We start from the raw sequence: 16,880 nt of genomic DNA on the forward strand, positions 1-16,880 counted from the left end.
TTTCCTAAAAACTAATTACTTTTTTTAAATTTCAAAACCGACCACAAGTGGTCGATTTTTTAAAATTATTTTTTTTTATTTTAATTAAAAACCAATCACTAGTGGTCGATTTTTTAAAATTATTTTTTTTTTATTTTAAAATCTAATACCAAAATAAATTTTCATGTAATGTGTGTAAGAGTGTATGCATTGACAATTAATGCAGAAAAGAGAGAAGTAAATGTATGTGAAAAAATGTATTTAAAGCTTTTCAAGAGAATCTTTATAAAAAAATGAAAAGGGCCAATATACCCTTGGACTATTAAAAGTGATACGTATATACTCTTTGTTATACTTTGGATATATATTTACCCCTACCGTTATAGTTTGAGGTCATATATATTCTTGTCATTAACGATTGCCACGTGTTAGCCTCACATTGGTTTAACCCATTCTCTTAAATTTTTTATTTGAATTTGATAATTTGTCCAAATCCGATCCGATATACCCACTAAAAATCCTCACCCTTCTCTCTCTCACGATTCCATCTCCTCTTCTTCCCTCACTTGGATTTCAACCAAAAACCTAACCTACTTTTAATGAAATCAATATCATGGAATTTCTAGCAGCTGCAAAAGCAATAGGAAAATCAATTTATCATTTACATTCATTACAAAAGGACTAATAATAGAAACAGGAAAATCAAGAAAGTTCTAAAATAGTTTTTTTTGGTGCTTGTCAATGCCTTTCCTCTTAAGACATGAAAATTATGGGATGAGAAAAATATTATAAAACTGATAGATCCCAAAATATTTTATCAATCCTGTTAAAGGAGGTTGTGAGTTGTGTATGTATTAGATCAATATGTGTTCAAAAATAGGCAGAAGATGAGCCAAATGTCTATACAGATGAACACACTAAACCTCTCCTTTCATTAATGGCAAACTAGGTTTTTGGATAAAATTCAAGTGAAGGAAGAAGAAGAGAATAAACTTGTAAAAGATAGAAGTGGTTGAGAATTTTTCATTATTTCAGGCCGATTAATGGGCCGGATCTGAAAAAATTATTAAATTTGGATAAAAACTTTGAGGGGATGGGTTAAACCAATATGAGGCTGACACATGGCAACCATTATGTTAGGTTTTGCCCTAAATTTTCTACTTTATTTGACTTTCTATCATAATTAGAATTACTTGAAAAAAAGTTTCCTTGTTGGAAAAGATCTCCTTTTCCTATTAGGTTTCTACTTTCTTAGAGGAAGGATTTTGTAGTTCTATAAATAGAAGATTTCTTTTCTCAAGTTATAACACAATAGCATCCACAATGTAGTCATTAAAGAGTTTTGTTTAGGAAAATTTTTTCTCAATAGATTTTATATTTTTTCATATTAGTTTTTCATATATAGGTCGTTGGACCAAATAATATTAATAATATATTTTTATTATAATTTTATTTGTCATCTGAATTATCGTCTTCTATAGTTTGCAAACTTTAAGCTTCCGCATGACGCCCTCTCGATTTCGAACCCAACAAGTGGTATCAGAGTCTATGGTTCAATGGTCCAATGATTCAAATTAAGGAAATGTTCTAATCAATTTGCAACCAATTTGATGATAATGAAGATCTTTGTCTAGTTATATGTGGAGAAAAGTTTCAAACAAATTTTCAACAATCTTGTTGCTAATCCATCTTTAAAACCAAATCAGTTTTCAACCCATATTTATGGGCTTCAACTTTCAACCCCTGCTTGCTTTCAACGCTTGGGCTCCTTTCAACTCGTGCATTTATTTTTAACACATGAGCCCCACTCTTAACCTGTGCTCACTTTCAATGCACAAGACTCCAGTTTCAACTCTGTTTACTTATAACACAATGCTCCAATAATATCAACCCGTGCTTTTATTTTTAATGCATAGGGCTCTAATTTTAACTCATATCAATTTTTAATTATGGTAAACAACAGTGATATATGAAGATTATGTGAAGAAGAAGAAGTTAAAGATTGATTTGCCAGAAAATCCAGGTCAAGGGGAGATTTGTTAGGATTTACCCTGAATTTCCTACTTTATTTGATTTTCTATCATAATTAAAATTATTTGAGAAAAAATTTCCTTATCGAAAAAGATTTTTTTTTTCCTATTAGGCTTCTTCTTTCTTAGAGGAAGAATTTTGCAGTTCTATAAATAGAAGATATCTTTTCTCAAGTAATAATACAATAGCATCCACATTGTAGTCATTAAAGAGTTTTGTTTATGGGGAGATTTTCTCCCAATAGATTTTATATTTTTCCATATTAGTTTTTCATATGTAGGCCATTTGACCAAATCATATTAATAATATATTTTTATTATAGTTTTCTTTGTCATCTGAATTTTCGTCTTTTATAATTTGCAAACTTTAAGCTTCCGCATCACGCCCACTCGATCTGAACCCAACACGTTAGTGACAAAGGTATATATGACCCCAAACTATAACAATAGGGCAAATATGTACCCAAAGTATAACGAGGGGTATATACGTACCATTTTAAATAGTTCAGGGTATATATATCTCTTTTTCGTAAAAAAAGAAGAAGATAATAATAACACATTCAAAAAGCAAAAATATAGAAAAAGCACTAGTCTAGGATGATGTATTGGGAATAGCATTTCAAGAGAACATACAATTTTCTAATAACAATACCAATGAAATTCAACGCGATTGAATTTCTTATACCCTTCATGACATGCTATATGAGTACTTTTGATGGGTTCGTACATGCTCATATTTAGCCTGTTCAAGAAACAACTAGCAAAATATTCACATCTATATATCTATGAATCATTATAAATAAAAATCATAAGAAACTGCTCAATTAGAAATTATTTAACAAGAATACATTTTGTTATTTTAAATTTTAAGAACATACTAAAATCACAAAAAAAAAAAAAAAACTTCTTAATTAGCATTGTCTATCTAAAATACATGATAATTTATTTTTATAAATTTTAAAAAACATATTAAAATTTTTAAAACCTTAGTTCAAATCGCTAATAACAAATTTGTCTCTTCAATCTAGATACTACCAATATTTAAAAAAAAAAAAGACTTCTTAATTCGTGTTGTATATCATGAATAGATGATATTTTATTATTCTAAACAACAAGAACATACTAAAATTTTAGAAAACTTATCCCAAATCACAAGCAAATTTGTCTCTTTAATCATAGATACTATCAAAATTGTAAACATCAAGGACATACTAAAATTTTAGAAAACTTACCTCAAATCACAAGCAAATTTGTCTCTTCAATCATAAGATATATCAAGATTTCACAAAAAAACTTCTCAATTAGCAATTGTCTATCAAGAATAGATGATATTTATTGTAAACTTAAAAAACATATTCAATTTTTTTTAACCTCAAATCACAAATAAATTTATCTCTTTAATCATAAGTATTATCAAGATTTCAATTGGTAAGAAAATTGTACATCTAAAATAGTATCAAGATCTTGTGTTGTGGACTTTTGCCAGGCGTGAGATTTTGGTAGGTTTGCTTGTATTAGATATGGTCGATTTTGATGTTATTTTAGGCATGAATTAATTGGCTCCTTATTATGTTGTCTTAGATTATTTTGCTAAGACTGTGACTTTAGCTTCGTCGGGTGTGCCAAGGATAGCTTGGAAGGGTACACTTCATTCGGGTCCTAAGAGGGTCATATCTTATGTTCAGGCTCGTAAATTGGTTGAGAGGGGATGTTTATCTTACTTGGCCCATATTCGTGACACAAGTGTTGTTTTGCCTCCTTCATTGAATTTTATCCGTGTTGTCTGTGAGTTTATGGAGGCGTTCCTTACAACTTTCCTAGTATGCCTTAGGATCGAGATACTGATTTTATTATTGATGTTGAGTTGGGCACCAAGCCCATTTCTATTCCTCCTTATAATAGGATGACCCCAGCAGAGTTGAAGGAACTGAAGGATCAGTTGCAGGAGTTATTGGATAAGGGATTTATTCAACCTAGTGTTTCACCTTGGAGTACCCCCGTGTCTTATTTGTGAAGAGAAAAGATGGGTCTATGCGAATGTGAATTGATTATCGATAGCTGAATAAGGTGACAGTTAAGAATAAGTATTCTCTTCCTCGCATCGATGATTTGTTTGATCAACTTCAGGGTGTTGTGGTGTTTTCGAAGATTGATTTGCAGTCCGGTTATCGCCAGCTGAGGATTAGAGCTTCGAATATTCCGAAAATAGCTTTTCAGACTCGATATAGTCATTATGAGTTCTTGGTCATGTCTTTTGGGTTGACCAATTTTCCTACCTCGTTCATGGAATTGCTGAATTGGGTGTTTCGTCCATATCTCGACTCATTTTTTATTGTGTTTACAGATGATTTCTTGGTGTTTTCCAAGAGTGAGGTTGAGCATAAGGAGCATTTATGAATTGTCCTTCAGAGATTGAGGGATGAGGAGTTGTATGCTAAGTTCTCTAAGTGCGAGTTTTGGTTGGAGTCTGTTTCTTTCTTGAGTCATGTGGTGACTAAGGAAGGTATTATGGTTAATCCAGCCAAGGTTGCAGCGGTTCATGATTGGGTTAGGACCTACTTCACCCACTGAGATTCAAAGTTTTATTGACTTGGCCGAGTATTATCGGTGTTTTTTGAGGGTTTCTCTTCCATTGTAGCTCCTTTGACTAAGTTAACTCATAAAAATATTTTCATCTAGTGGTCTGATACTTGTGAGACGAGCTTCCAAAAGCTTAAGGACTTGTTGACTTCAGCTCCTACACTTGGAGTCAAGGTGATTGTGTATGCGTCTCGTCAGTTGAAGCCTCATGAGAGGAATTATCCTACCCATAATTTGGAGTCGTGTGCAGTTGTGTTTGCCTTGAAGTTGTGGAGGCACTACTAGTATGGAGTCCGTTGTCAGATCTTCTCAGATCATCGTAGACTTCATTACTTCTTTACTAGCGAGATTTTCATATGAGGCAGCGCCATTGGCTTGAGTTATTTAAGGATTATGACTTGACTATTCTCTACTATTCGGGCAAGGCTAATGTGGTTGCGGATGCCTTGATCCAGAAGTCGACTAGCATGGGTAGCTTGACGCATCTTTTGACCCAGGAGAGACTTTTGGCCTTAGAGATTCAGTTTTTAACTAATCAGATGGTTAGACTTGATATTTCGACACCGGGGCGTGTTTTGATATTTGTGGATGCTAGATCTTCTTTGATGGAACAGATTCGAGCTCATTGGTTTGATGATGTTGGATTGAGGTTGATTTAAGATAAAGTGTTGAGTAAGGAGGATAAGGAAGCCTCACTTAGTTTGTTGAATATAAAAACTTTTTTTTGATAATTCTTTACGTTCAACTTTTTATATGCATGTTCAAGGGAAGAAAATTATAGAATATATTTTTAAATTTTTTTCCTTGTTTGCCCATAGATAATCCATTAATCAGATAGGGTTTGTTTTGGGTAGGAACAAGTTATTTCAAGATTGTTATTTCATTTGCAATGTGTATTAAAAATAATTCTACAGTTGTGGAATAAGTTATCTCGTGACTTTATCCCAATCAAATATGGAATAAAGTCATCTAAATTAAATTTGAAATTAATTATCTCCCATCTCTCATACCGAACGAGTCATTAGTCATAACACGGGTTACGGTTTTGCACATTTTTGCAAGCTAACGGCATGAGGTACCATATATATCATTTTAATTTATTTGTCTTATTTTTCTTTTAGTTTGTTGGAAAAGAATTTTTTCTTTTTTGACTATTCTTTAACTTCAAATTTTTATATATACGTTCAAGGCCATAAAATTAAAGAATAGTTTTGATATATTTTATGTATCCTTAATTTATGATTATAAAGATTTAAAAGTATTTTGTATTTTTATGTACTTCATACCAATTAGCAAATCATTAACTTGACGTTTCTTCGTTTTAGTCAGTGTTAAAAAAAGTATTTTCTTCATTTCAATTCGTTTGATTCTTTTAACTTGACCCAATTAATTTTTTTTTTAAAATATTGACAATTTATTTCTTTTTTATTAGTTTTGAATCCCACATATGGTCCCCAATTTTATAACTCCAAACTAATTTTTGACACGACAGATCGTTACATTTTATAGCCAGTATTTGCCTGAGTTGTTCTATGTTTTGATTGAAAATAGCTTTGTCTCCCAAAAAACTATAATGTTAAAAAATCACTAAATATTACTAATAGCTTTTAAAATATACTAGTTTAATCGCAGTTGCGTTGCGCGTGTAATATTTGATTATTTAATATTAAGTGATTTTATTTATTGCGGCGATTTTTAATAAAATGTAAAAGTTTAAATCACTTTTCAAAGATTCTTCACATTTTAATATAATCATGTAAACATAAATATATATTTTAGTGTAAGCACGTATATATTTTACCATTAGAGGTTTCAAGTAGTTGATGGATCCTTTTTTGTGTTTTTCTTATTCTAAAGCTTTTATATTTATTTTTAGATTTTTCAAATCTTCTTAAAATTAAATTTAGTTGATTTAGAATTCTTAAACTAATGAAAAAGTATTAGTTGTCATTAATTATTATGACTTCTAATAAGAAAAAGTTTTACCATAAATATATTTAATTAATTTTCAACTCTTAAATATTAAAAAAATAGTAAAAAGACGATTTTGTCTAAAGCAAAAACTTTTAATGAAGGGCAAAAAGTTCAAACAACATTTTTAAGGTCCTTTACACTTTTAATATATTATAGATTATATATATAGATATAGATTATAGATTATAGATATAGATATAGATTATAGATATAGATTATATATATAGATATAGATTATAGATATAGATATAGATATAGATAATATGGTAATATTTGATAGTAGATGTCAAAATTGGCTATTTTATCCATTCCTCTCTAAGTGGTTAGAAACCCAAATCATGTCTAATTTGGTACTCTTTACTACACAATCAAAGATTGGACCTAACTAGCAAATTCCTTAACATCGAGGCTAATAATATTGAGAACACAACATATAACTTCTTCAATCCTGCTATCAAATACTACTACATTCGTATTTTTTTAAAATGATATATTTTGATTTAATATGGAGTTTAAGAAAAATAAAAATAACTTTTGAATCTTGTGGTTTTAAATTAAAGTTATGTCAAATGTATCAAAATATTCTTTAATTTTACTACTTAAACATGCCAGTAGAAAATTGAAATTAAAGTATTATCAAAACGGAAAGGGTCATTTTGTTTGAAAAGGGGTAAAAGAAAAGTAAGTCGAAAAACTTGAAACGTAGAGAGTACATACCAAATTTCCTTTTATGTTACACTATTATTATTTGAAGGATTTAAGAAGTTTATCTTTTATCAATGTTTTGTTTCTCTTGTTGTTAATAATGATGTTTGAATCAGCTTACGTGCATCAGTGACGGATCCAGACTTTTCACCAAGTGGGTTCAAAGTTGCTTAAACTGGTTGCTGCATAAAATAATTAAAAAAAAAACGCAGCTGCATAAAATAATTTAAAAAAACACCCCTACTAGAGCTCGAACACGAGATGTATGTGTTAATAATCAAGTCCACTATCGCTGGGCCAGCCAATCCTTTTATTTACAATGGGTTCAATATATAATATATACCTTTTAAATTGGTAAAAACTACTTATATATACGTATATATACAGTGCAATTTTTTGACAAAGTGGGTTCATGTGAACCCACTTGAATCTATGTGGGTCCGCCCTTGACGTGCACCTTGATTAATTTTACAGAATACATGTTACCTCCTACCTGCAACAATTGTGTATATTTGACCATCAATGATACAATAGATGAAAAACAATCACCTATTGTTAATGATATCCGCCAAGTGTTAATTATACAAGCTTGACTGTCAACTACAGATTGATTGAAATTGAAACTATTTAGGTTGAAAACTATAGTGCTGATTTTTAAAGCGGTAAACCATATACCTACTATAGGCCAAGCAACTAGGAAAAACTATAACAAATGAGATTGTTGAAACTGTCATATTGGAAGATCAATCGGTTAAAATAACCATGAGCGGCTACGATATTATATGTTTCTCCCCTTGACCAAATTTATAATCTTCATTAGTAGATTCATTTTTCGTACTTTCCTGATCAAATCAGAAGTTATCAGGAACCATGCATAACACTAAATAGGATCCGCTGAATACACCAGCTACTCCTAACATGTGAGATGGGTGCATAAGGATTTTGTGCTCAACCTGAAATGCAATTGTGAAATTGAAAGTACCAAAAATTTCTAGAGACATACCATCAGGAAAACTTCTTTGACTAATTGGGTAGATTAAGAAAACTGCGAGAGCAGTTACAACAGGAGCTCACTATGCAACAACAATCTAAGATCGTATACCCAGAAAACTAAGTTCCCACTCAGACCTATGAATCAAGCTACACCAAGTAAGAAGTGTAAAATAATTAATTATTATGATATATGTTACGTTTTATATAAAAATTTAAATATAAACTTCATTCTTTTTTCAAAAAGAAAAATTAAAATAACTGTTTTAACAAGACTAAATTTGATATTATTATTTGAATATATTTTATTTAAGCGGAAGATAATATCAAAATAATCTCTCTATTTTTTTTAAGATAAAAATAAGATTATACATATATTATCCTACTTATAATTGTTATATGACCGAATTCGAAGTGGGTATTGAGTATTTTACTAGAAAAGGACCTTTTAAAAAGTCTCTAGAAACATCATATATTTTCAAGGGGTCAATGACCCAAATACCAGTAACGCCAGCTAGTAGTACATTATATTCTTAAATTAAAGTACTATTCCTATACTATACTATTAAATCTGTGGATTAATTTAATTTAAGTCAAAAGTTCCAAAAATGTGAGCTGTCTGACAGCTTCATTATTCTTCCCTTTTTCCAAAAATATTAGTACTAGTAGGAATTTTATTGAAGCTAACTTCATCATCAAAATTCCAATCAGCACCTACCCCGCCCCAACTCCCGCTAGTCTTTATTCCTAATTTCCTTTTGCTTCACCCAACAAACAAGTTTGAATTAATTTCATGTATGATTGACAATATATAGACGATGTCGAAGTAAGAAATTTTAGAAAAGCTCTTCAATAAAATAGAAGCACATTTGAAAATATTAAAAAGGTAAAAATGGATGGCAGCAGGTGGGGATCAAATCCGCGTGTGAGTTGTCTTTCGCCTTTACTGAACACTTATCATTGCTAAACTACATCCCTTAGATGCGCTAAGATTGTTACAACCTTTATATTTAATCAAATATAATAGCATTTTATCTACATACACGATAATTTTTCGATAAAAATTATTCACCCGACTACCGTTAGTACAAGGTGGCTTGCCCCTGTATATAGGATAAGGTATTATTCAAATGTCAAGTTCATTTCATAGATTAAAGATAGATGTTACTAATGCCTAGATCAGGTGAATTGCTTGATTATATTATAAATAATTAATATCTCACAATATTATTTTTAGGGCATATATAGTATTTAGTATTTGATTGAAATCGAAGTTTGATTTAAAAGACATTTTATCCATAAGGAAATTGACTAAGAATTTGCCCCGCAAACCCCCCTAATAAATTCAGTACTGCAGTCAGGACGTACCTACAGTGTCAGGAGGGGGTTTCCGGGAATCCCCATCCACTATCGTAGATCCCATAAATATATTAAAGAATAAAATAAGTCAATAAAATTTTATAGATGAGAACCCATATACAAACTGAATGCTGACTTGATGCCGTATAATAGACCCTTAAATTACTTATATTACCCCGAACATGGGTTCAATCCCTGACGGGGATTATCACATAGTACCAGAAATTTACTAGTTTAAAATTTTAGATCTGCTTCTAACTGCAGTGTAATGATTCATACATATATAAAACATTGCATTTGGAGACAAGGATATTGCCTACTTGTCATCACACTTATTATAAAATAATTATCCTTGACTATTATTGAAGATAGTAAGTATTTATTGTCTTGAAAATCACCAAAACAACTGATATACACAAATTTATATCAAAACAATACATCTTATTCTTCTCATATTCCACTTATGCGACTAGACCTAATGGAGTACATAACAAATATTGATACCTCTCAAGTCTTAAAACCAAGTCTAGAAAAAGGACTCAACCGGACATTGTACGAGAGCCCATAGATTTGGCGTGAGTTGTTACTAATTATGACTTCCAACATCGAGCACGTTACTACTCAATCATTTATCCACTATACAAACAATAAATTAAGACTCATCATATCATATTTTCACATTTCCTCCAATATCCATGTAAATGCACAGCAAATAATGGACAACACATGCTTCTAATTAATTTCTTTACAATTTTCCATTAATATATCATCAAAAATCATTCTTTAGGAGAAAAAACTATTAAGTACAACATTAATCATTGTGTATCTCTTTTCCTCAGTTTCTTTGTTGCACATTGCAATTCTTGAATTTCACTCTTAATTCAAAATTTGGGACGACTCTGTGGCTAATCAACTCGTCCACTTTCTTGCCATCTCCAGTCACATTTTCATAACATAATTTACGTTGTGCGTCTGGACAAATCCACTTGTGTTGCACTCGAACTCAATATATATAATTGACAAAATTTTGAGAAAAAAGTTGCCCTTTTTGTACTAAAACTTTACCTATTACCACAATATATAGTTGTCTTGTATCAATTGACTTAAAATTTTGGTTCGTCTCTCGTGGATTACCATACGAACTTAGTATGCAAAAGGGGTCTAGAATCACCCCTAAAATCAAGATTACTTCGAGCATCCATGTGACAATATCTTTGAAAATCTTCAAAGTTCACTAACATTGACTTATTGTTGTCCAAGTGGCTAAGGAACTCTTCAAAGAACAACTCGCCACAAGGAATAGCTAATGGACCAGAGTTAGTAAAACCATATTCTTCCTCAGCTTGTGACAACAATTTCTTGAACATTGGATGGTTCAAATAAGTGGCACGAACAACATATCTCTTGCAGTTGGTGCCTACTGTGATGGCTACATGACCTGATGGCACGTCGATAGGGACACAGCGACGGGCTGCCTTCTTCCTCCAGCGTTGTAGCATTTGGCGCAGTGCTACAATGTGACGGATCTTGCTGCAGGCTGACATTGTTTTTCTCTACAAAGTTTTGTTTGTAAAAGTTTGGTGTTGGATATGAGAAAGTAGGGGGTTTTGTTTAGTGTGGAAGGGACAGATATATATAGGAGTTTTGAGTGGGTTGTGTCATACGTGCCATAGTGCAAAACCTAATTTCATTTTATTTTTATAATAATTAGGAAACCTATTTTGGTATGGATTTGACTAGGAACCCTATTTACAGATTAATTAAAAAAAAAATTGTAAATAGTAAATCCGAAATAATAGTGGTTTCCTTACTCTAGTGAACGAGCGAGTTTAAGTTATATACTTTTTTTTTTAGAAAAAAAAGTTTGGGAGTTATTAAGATTCTTCAAGTTTAAGTTATATACATCGTCACTCGTCAGTGTAATAGTATTTTATATCATCAGATCATTTATTCCTAGTATAGTAGGTAATTATGCCAACATGGGTTGTGGTGTAGTGGTGAGACTGCTTCACCTTTAATCACAAGTCTTGGGTTCGAGCTCTGGTTATGGAGAAAATCCTGTTGAAAGCGCTACCCCCAGAATGAACCCTGCAACGCGTGATTCGGATTAGTCGAAGTGCCAATATGGGAACCAAATAGCGGGTGGAAAACAACGCCGCCCGTATCTATGTCCCATCATGTTTTCAAGATAACAAAAATCTTGCCTGTCAAAAATAAATTGAAAAAAGTAATAGAACCCTCGTATAATTTAGATATGAAATTGACAGTTTCATCGTGTTTCTATGCTTTATATCCCTTAATAAACAACATTGAGGAAAAGGTTTGATATTGATACATTTTTAAGTTTTCATGTAAGAACAGCACAACGAAAAATGTTTAGCATTTGTTTAAGGAATGGTAAAAAATTAAGGGGTCCTCCATATCTGACCGTCACCCATGTGCCAAGATGACTTTAATTATATTGCTTTCATTTTTTAACCTTCATCAGCTAGCTGCCAATGAATTAATAAAATGTTATATATGACTTATATATTCGGACCGTCGGTGATTGAGTGATAAGTACATCTTTATTTTTAATATGAGATTTAAGATTGGAACTCTAGTTATGAAATCGCTTTCCATAAGAAGCATTTGACCTCCCAAGTGAGAGTACTTCTTGTATATTACTTCAAATTTAAATTTAATTGAGCTTTAATATCAAAACAGCAGATGAATAAGTAAAGAAAAAAACATCATAAAGGAAGTTATTGATTGGTCAAGAAGGGTTACCGGAAAACTAAAATTAGGGCCCTGGCTCTTGCATGCTCAGAAGGAAGTTATTGGTTTTGCAAGAGACATGAAAACTAAACTTTTTTTTTTTTAAGCGAAGTGCTAAATGGTCACAATTTTTGATCCAAATTTGACCATAATTATAAAACAACTTTCGTTGTGTTTTTTTAGATTTTATCATATTTTAGCATAAAAAGTCTAAAAGTTAACTAGTTTATAGTGTGAACGTAATTTTTTTCTACTGTGGCCAAAAGGATTTATATATATATATATATATATATATATATATATATATATATATATATATATATGGAGCATGACTCGTGTTAGCACGCGCCCAACATTAAAATATTTTAGTTATGTACGAAAGTTAAATTGATATCAATCCGAATTATGAATTATAAAACATGAATATACAAAATTAACATATTAATTACTTGATAGTAATTTTTAAAGAACCAAGTCCCACAAAAGAATCATGTATATTTTATTCATGTAAATGACAAAATTTGATAGTCAATTATATTTTTTAAATAACTGAAGTTTTTAATTATTATAATTTATAATACTTTTCTTCTATTCCAATTTAAGCGACACTAATATAATTTTGAGAGTCAAACAAATATTTTATATCTTTTAATTTTTTTAAGTTGTTAATTATTGTGATTTATAGTATTTTTTTTTTTACATATTTTTTAAAATATATAACAGATTACATTATTTTTAAATATTTTAAGTTGTTTAACTATTGTAATTTATAATACTTTTTATGTAATTTTCAAATAATATATATTACTCTCCTTGTCAAAACTTTTGTATCATCGATAGTCAATTATATTTTTTAAATAATTTAAAATTTTAATTATTTTGATTTATAATATCTTTTCTATTTCAATTTAAGTTGCACAATACTTTGATGGCCATAATAATTAATTAGGGGTGATTTAGTAAAACCACAATTGAAGCAACGAAACAGACATGTCTTAAATGACCTACAATAACTAACTAAATGTGATATCACAAAATTACTACAAACAAAATACTTGTGAAAAAAATTTAAGTGGACCTCATATAAGACGTCGAGTTAGTTTAAAACATCAAGAGTTAATTATCTTTTTGTAGATTTTACTTTTTTTATTAAATATTAGTAATTTTTTAATACTTAGATGACTTATAATAAATAATTAGGGGTGATATTTAGTAAAATTATGATTGAAGTAGATGAAGCAGACATGTTATAAATGTAAATTTTATTTTTTAAAATAAAATATTACTCTTGGTTTTTGTATGTAGATGACTTATAATAAATAATTAGGGTGATATTTAGTAAAATTATGATTGAAGTAGCTGAAGCAGACATGTTATAAATGTAAATTTTACTTTTTTAATAAAATATTACTAGTAGTTTTTTAATACATAAATAACTTATAATAATTAATAAGGGGTAATATAATAAAATCACTGTTGAAGTAGACATATCATAAATATCTATTTTACCCTTTTTAATTAAATATTATTAATTTTTAGGACATAACTGACTTATAATAATTAATTAAGGGAGTATAGTAAAATTATGAATTTAATATTATTAATTTTTTAATACATAAATGACATATAATAATTAATTAGGGGTGATATAGTAAAATCACGGTTAAAGCACCTGAAACAGACTTGTTATAAATGTCTATTTAACTTTCTAATTAAATATTATTAATTTTTAATTAAATATTATTAATTTTTTAATATATAAATAATTTATAATAATTAATTATCGATGATATAGTAAAATTACGAAGCAAACAGCCTGCTGAAGCAGGCATGTCGAAACCTTCTTTTCTATTGCATAGAAAAGAAATATATATATGGATTTGGGAAAATTGGTACGAAGATAAGGCTAACAATGATATCAAAGCTATAGATTATTTATAGGGAAAAGACATCATTATCACCCCATACTATACAAGAAAAGTCGAAGCCACACCTAAACTATATAAGTGACCTATTACACACCTTAACTATATAAAAGTGATATTATTACTTCCCCGCGACCCCCATTCTAAGGCACGTATGTTACACTTATTTTAGGCGCGTCCAGTTATTAAATAACAAAAGTAAACGGCTAAAAGTACATCATCTTTAATTTCCAACGGATCTATTCTTATTTATAAGCCAATTTGGGGCTCAAAACTAGGAAAGCCTAATTCCCAAATTTGTCTCTCAAAATCGAAATTGAGGAGCATTTGTTTGAAGAATTGGTAACTAAATCTTTTTAATCCTTCGATTTCTTGATATATTGATGATTATCTTGTCTTAATTTTGTTCCCATTTTCATAATTTTTTCTTCCCTCAAGTGTTGTTCAACCTATCTTAAACCTTGTTTTCTTAATCCAGGTACTTTAATGGCTAAGATAAGTTTGAGTAGACTTTGTAAGCAAGAAGAAGATCATGAGTTGGTTAAGGTTCGATGCAAACATGGACATATTTTGCCTTTGATGACTTCATGGACCTCAAGAAATCCGGATAGACGATATTGGACTTGTCCTTACTATGGGGTACATGACTTTTTTCTTCAAACATTGATCTTGAATTATATACGAATCTAATTTCTTTCATTTTAGAATGCTAGATCATGCGATTTTTGGCTTTGGAAGGATGATTCTATTGATGAACGATTGAAATTTGTTATTCCTAAATTATTGGGAAGAATTGGGGAGTTTGAGGAAAGAGTTGAATCTTCGACAAATTGTGCATTTTATGAACACAAAATAGTTGATGACAAGACTACTGGGACAACCAAATATGTGGAGAGAAAAATAGATATGAACAAAATAGAGTTGCAAATGGATAATTTTCAGGATGATTTGAAGATGATGAAGGAAAATGAGAAGAAATGAAACATCAAGTTAGCTAAATCCAAGAAAAGGGAAAAACAACTATGGACTACTCTCATTTGTGTATGTATTTTGGGTGTTAGTTTTCTAGTTCAATTCATGTTCTTGAAAGGAGCTCCAAGAAGATTGCCCTAAACTAAGTTGCTTTGTTTTTGTTATGTTTTAAGGGGCTGAAATTTGTATCAATTATTAGGTGTTACCTTTGAAAAAACAGCCAGGTTGTGTAATTAAATTATTGTGTAATGAAATTGTAAGGTTGAACTTGACAGTTTTGACTTTGTTTTCAGTTGTTCTTTGTGCTGCAATTTGTATACAACATCACAACACTAAATGCAGTCATAGCTGCTGCACAAGCATAAACACAAATTTCAGCAGCAATGAACTTACAACTGCATAATTATTAATAAAAAATGAGTGTCAATTACATATTGTTGCCAAATACATTTAAAAAAAGATCAATATTGTTAAACTAATTACAATTACAAAATGCAGTCAAAGCTGCCACTAATATCAGTGAACTAATTACAGTTACAAAATGCAGTCACAGCTGCCAACAACAGTGAACTACGAAAAAATAGTCTTAAATGTAGTCCCAGCTGCCAACATCAGTGAATTATTAAAAACATAGTCTTAAATGCAGTCATACAGCCAAACTTTATACAAGGAAATACAGTCACATCAGTAAATGCAGTCTTAAATATAGTATACACCAACTTCTTATAGAGATTGAACATTGGAGCTTTCTTAACTCAAGTGTGCAGCCTTGGACTTGTTTGCATTTATTTTTTTCCTTTCATTTCTTGTAGTTGCCAGGAGGTCATAGCTTTTTTTTCTTTCCATCTTACATCAATTTTTGGTGTATATCTAAGATTTTCAATCACAAATACTGAAGACTTGGCAGTTTTAAATCTCTCACTTGACATTTCCGGCTGCTCAAATGAAGAAAGTGTTAACTTTAGTAAATAAAATTATAGTAAATAAAATTTAGATAGTGAATGCAGTAGTAAACTTACATTAAGAATTGTGCATCCACTTTGTGTGTGAAGTAATCCCATTCCAATCACTCTTGGTCTGTCAGCACACTAAAAAAAAAATAAAAAAAGATATTTAGTATAAGGTAAGCATAATTAGTTCGCAACACTATCAAATTAAAAAAAAATACCTTTGTTGTAGAATTTTTTGATGGTATACCCCTTTCTCTTCTAGTTGAACCTCTCTCTTTTCCAATGGTAGGTGTTGCACTTGGACCTGCACTTGGTTCTACACTAGCAGGTGAATTTGGGCCAGAATTTGCATTAGTGCCAGCAGCAGGTGCACCTGTTGGACATCTTCTTTTGTTGTGACCCTTGCTATGGCAAGTGCCACATGAAATCTCAATCCCCATTTTGGAGAACTTTCTAGTTTTTTTTTTGGTTTCACCTTTTTCTTTCTTCCTATTCTTTTCAGGCCTACCTGGCATCTTCCTAACAGGAGGTGACATAACAGAGATATTCTATGATGTGGTCACATCTTTATATTCAAAACTGGTTGAAATAAGAAACTATATGTGTTCATGTAAGTTTCTCTACTGTACCAGTGAGAGGTGTAGTTTACTGGATCCAGT

General features: G+C 30.5%; 1 protein-coding gene across 1 annotated transcript; it reads right to left on the reverse strand.

The window, feature by feature from the left end:
* Positions 1 to 10,353: 10,353 nt before the first annotated feature.
* On the reverse strand, positions 10,354 to 11,234 carry LOC107849922 (auxin-responsive protein SAUR50-like). The gene has a single exon (XM_016694443.2). The coding sequence runs from the start codon at positions 11,159 to 11,161 to the stop codon at positions 10,748 to 10,750; it is 414 nt and encodes a 137-aa protein (XP_016549929.1). The 5' UTR covers positions 11,162 to 11,234; the 3' UTR covers positions 10,354 to 10,747.
* Between the last annotated feature and the right edge of the window lie 5,646 nt (positions 11,235 to 16,880).

The sequence above is a fragment of the Capsicum annuum genome, chromosome 12 (genome assembly GCF_002878395.1).
Source record: "Capsicum annuum cultivar UCD-10X-F1 chromosome 12, UCD10Xv1.1, whole genome shotgun sequence".
NCBI lineage: Eukaryota > Viridiplantae > Streptophyta > Magnoliopsida > Solanales > Solanaceae > Capsicum > Capsicum annuum.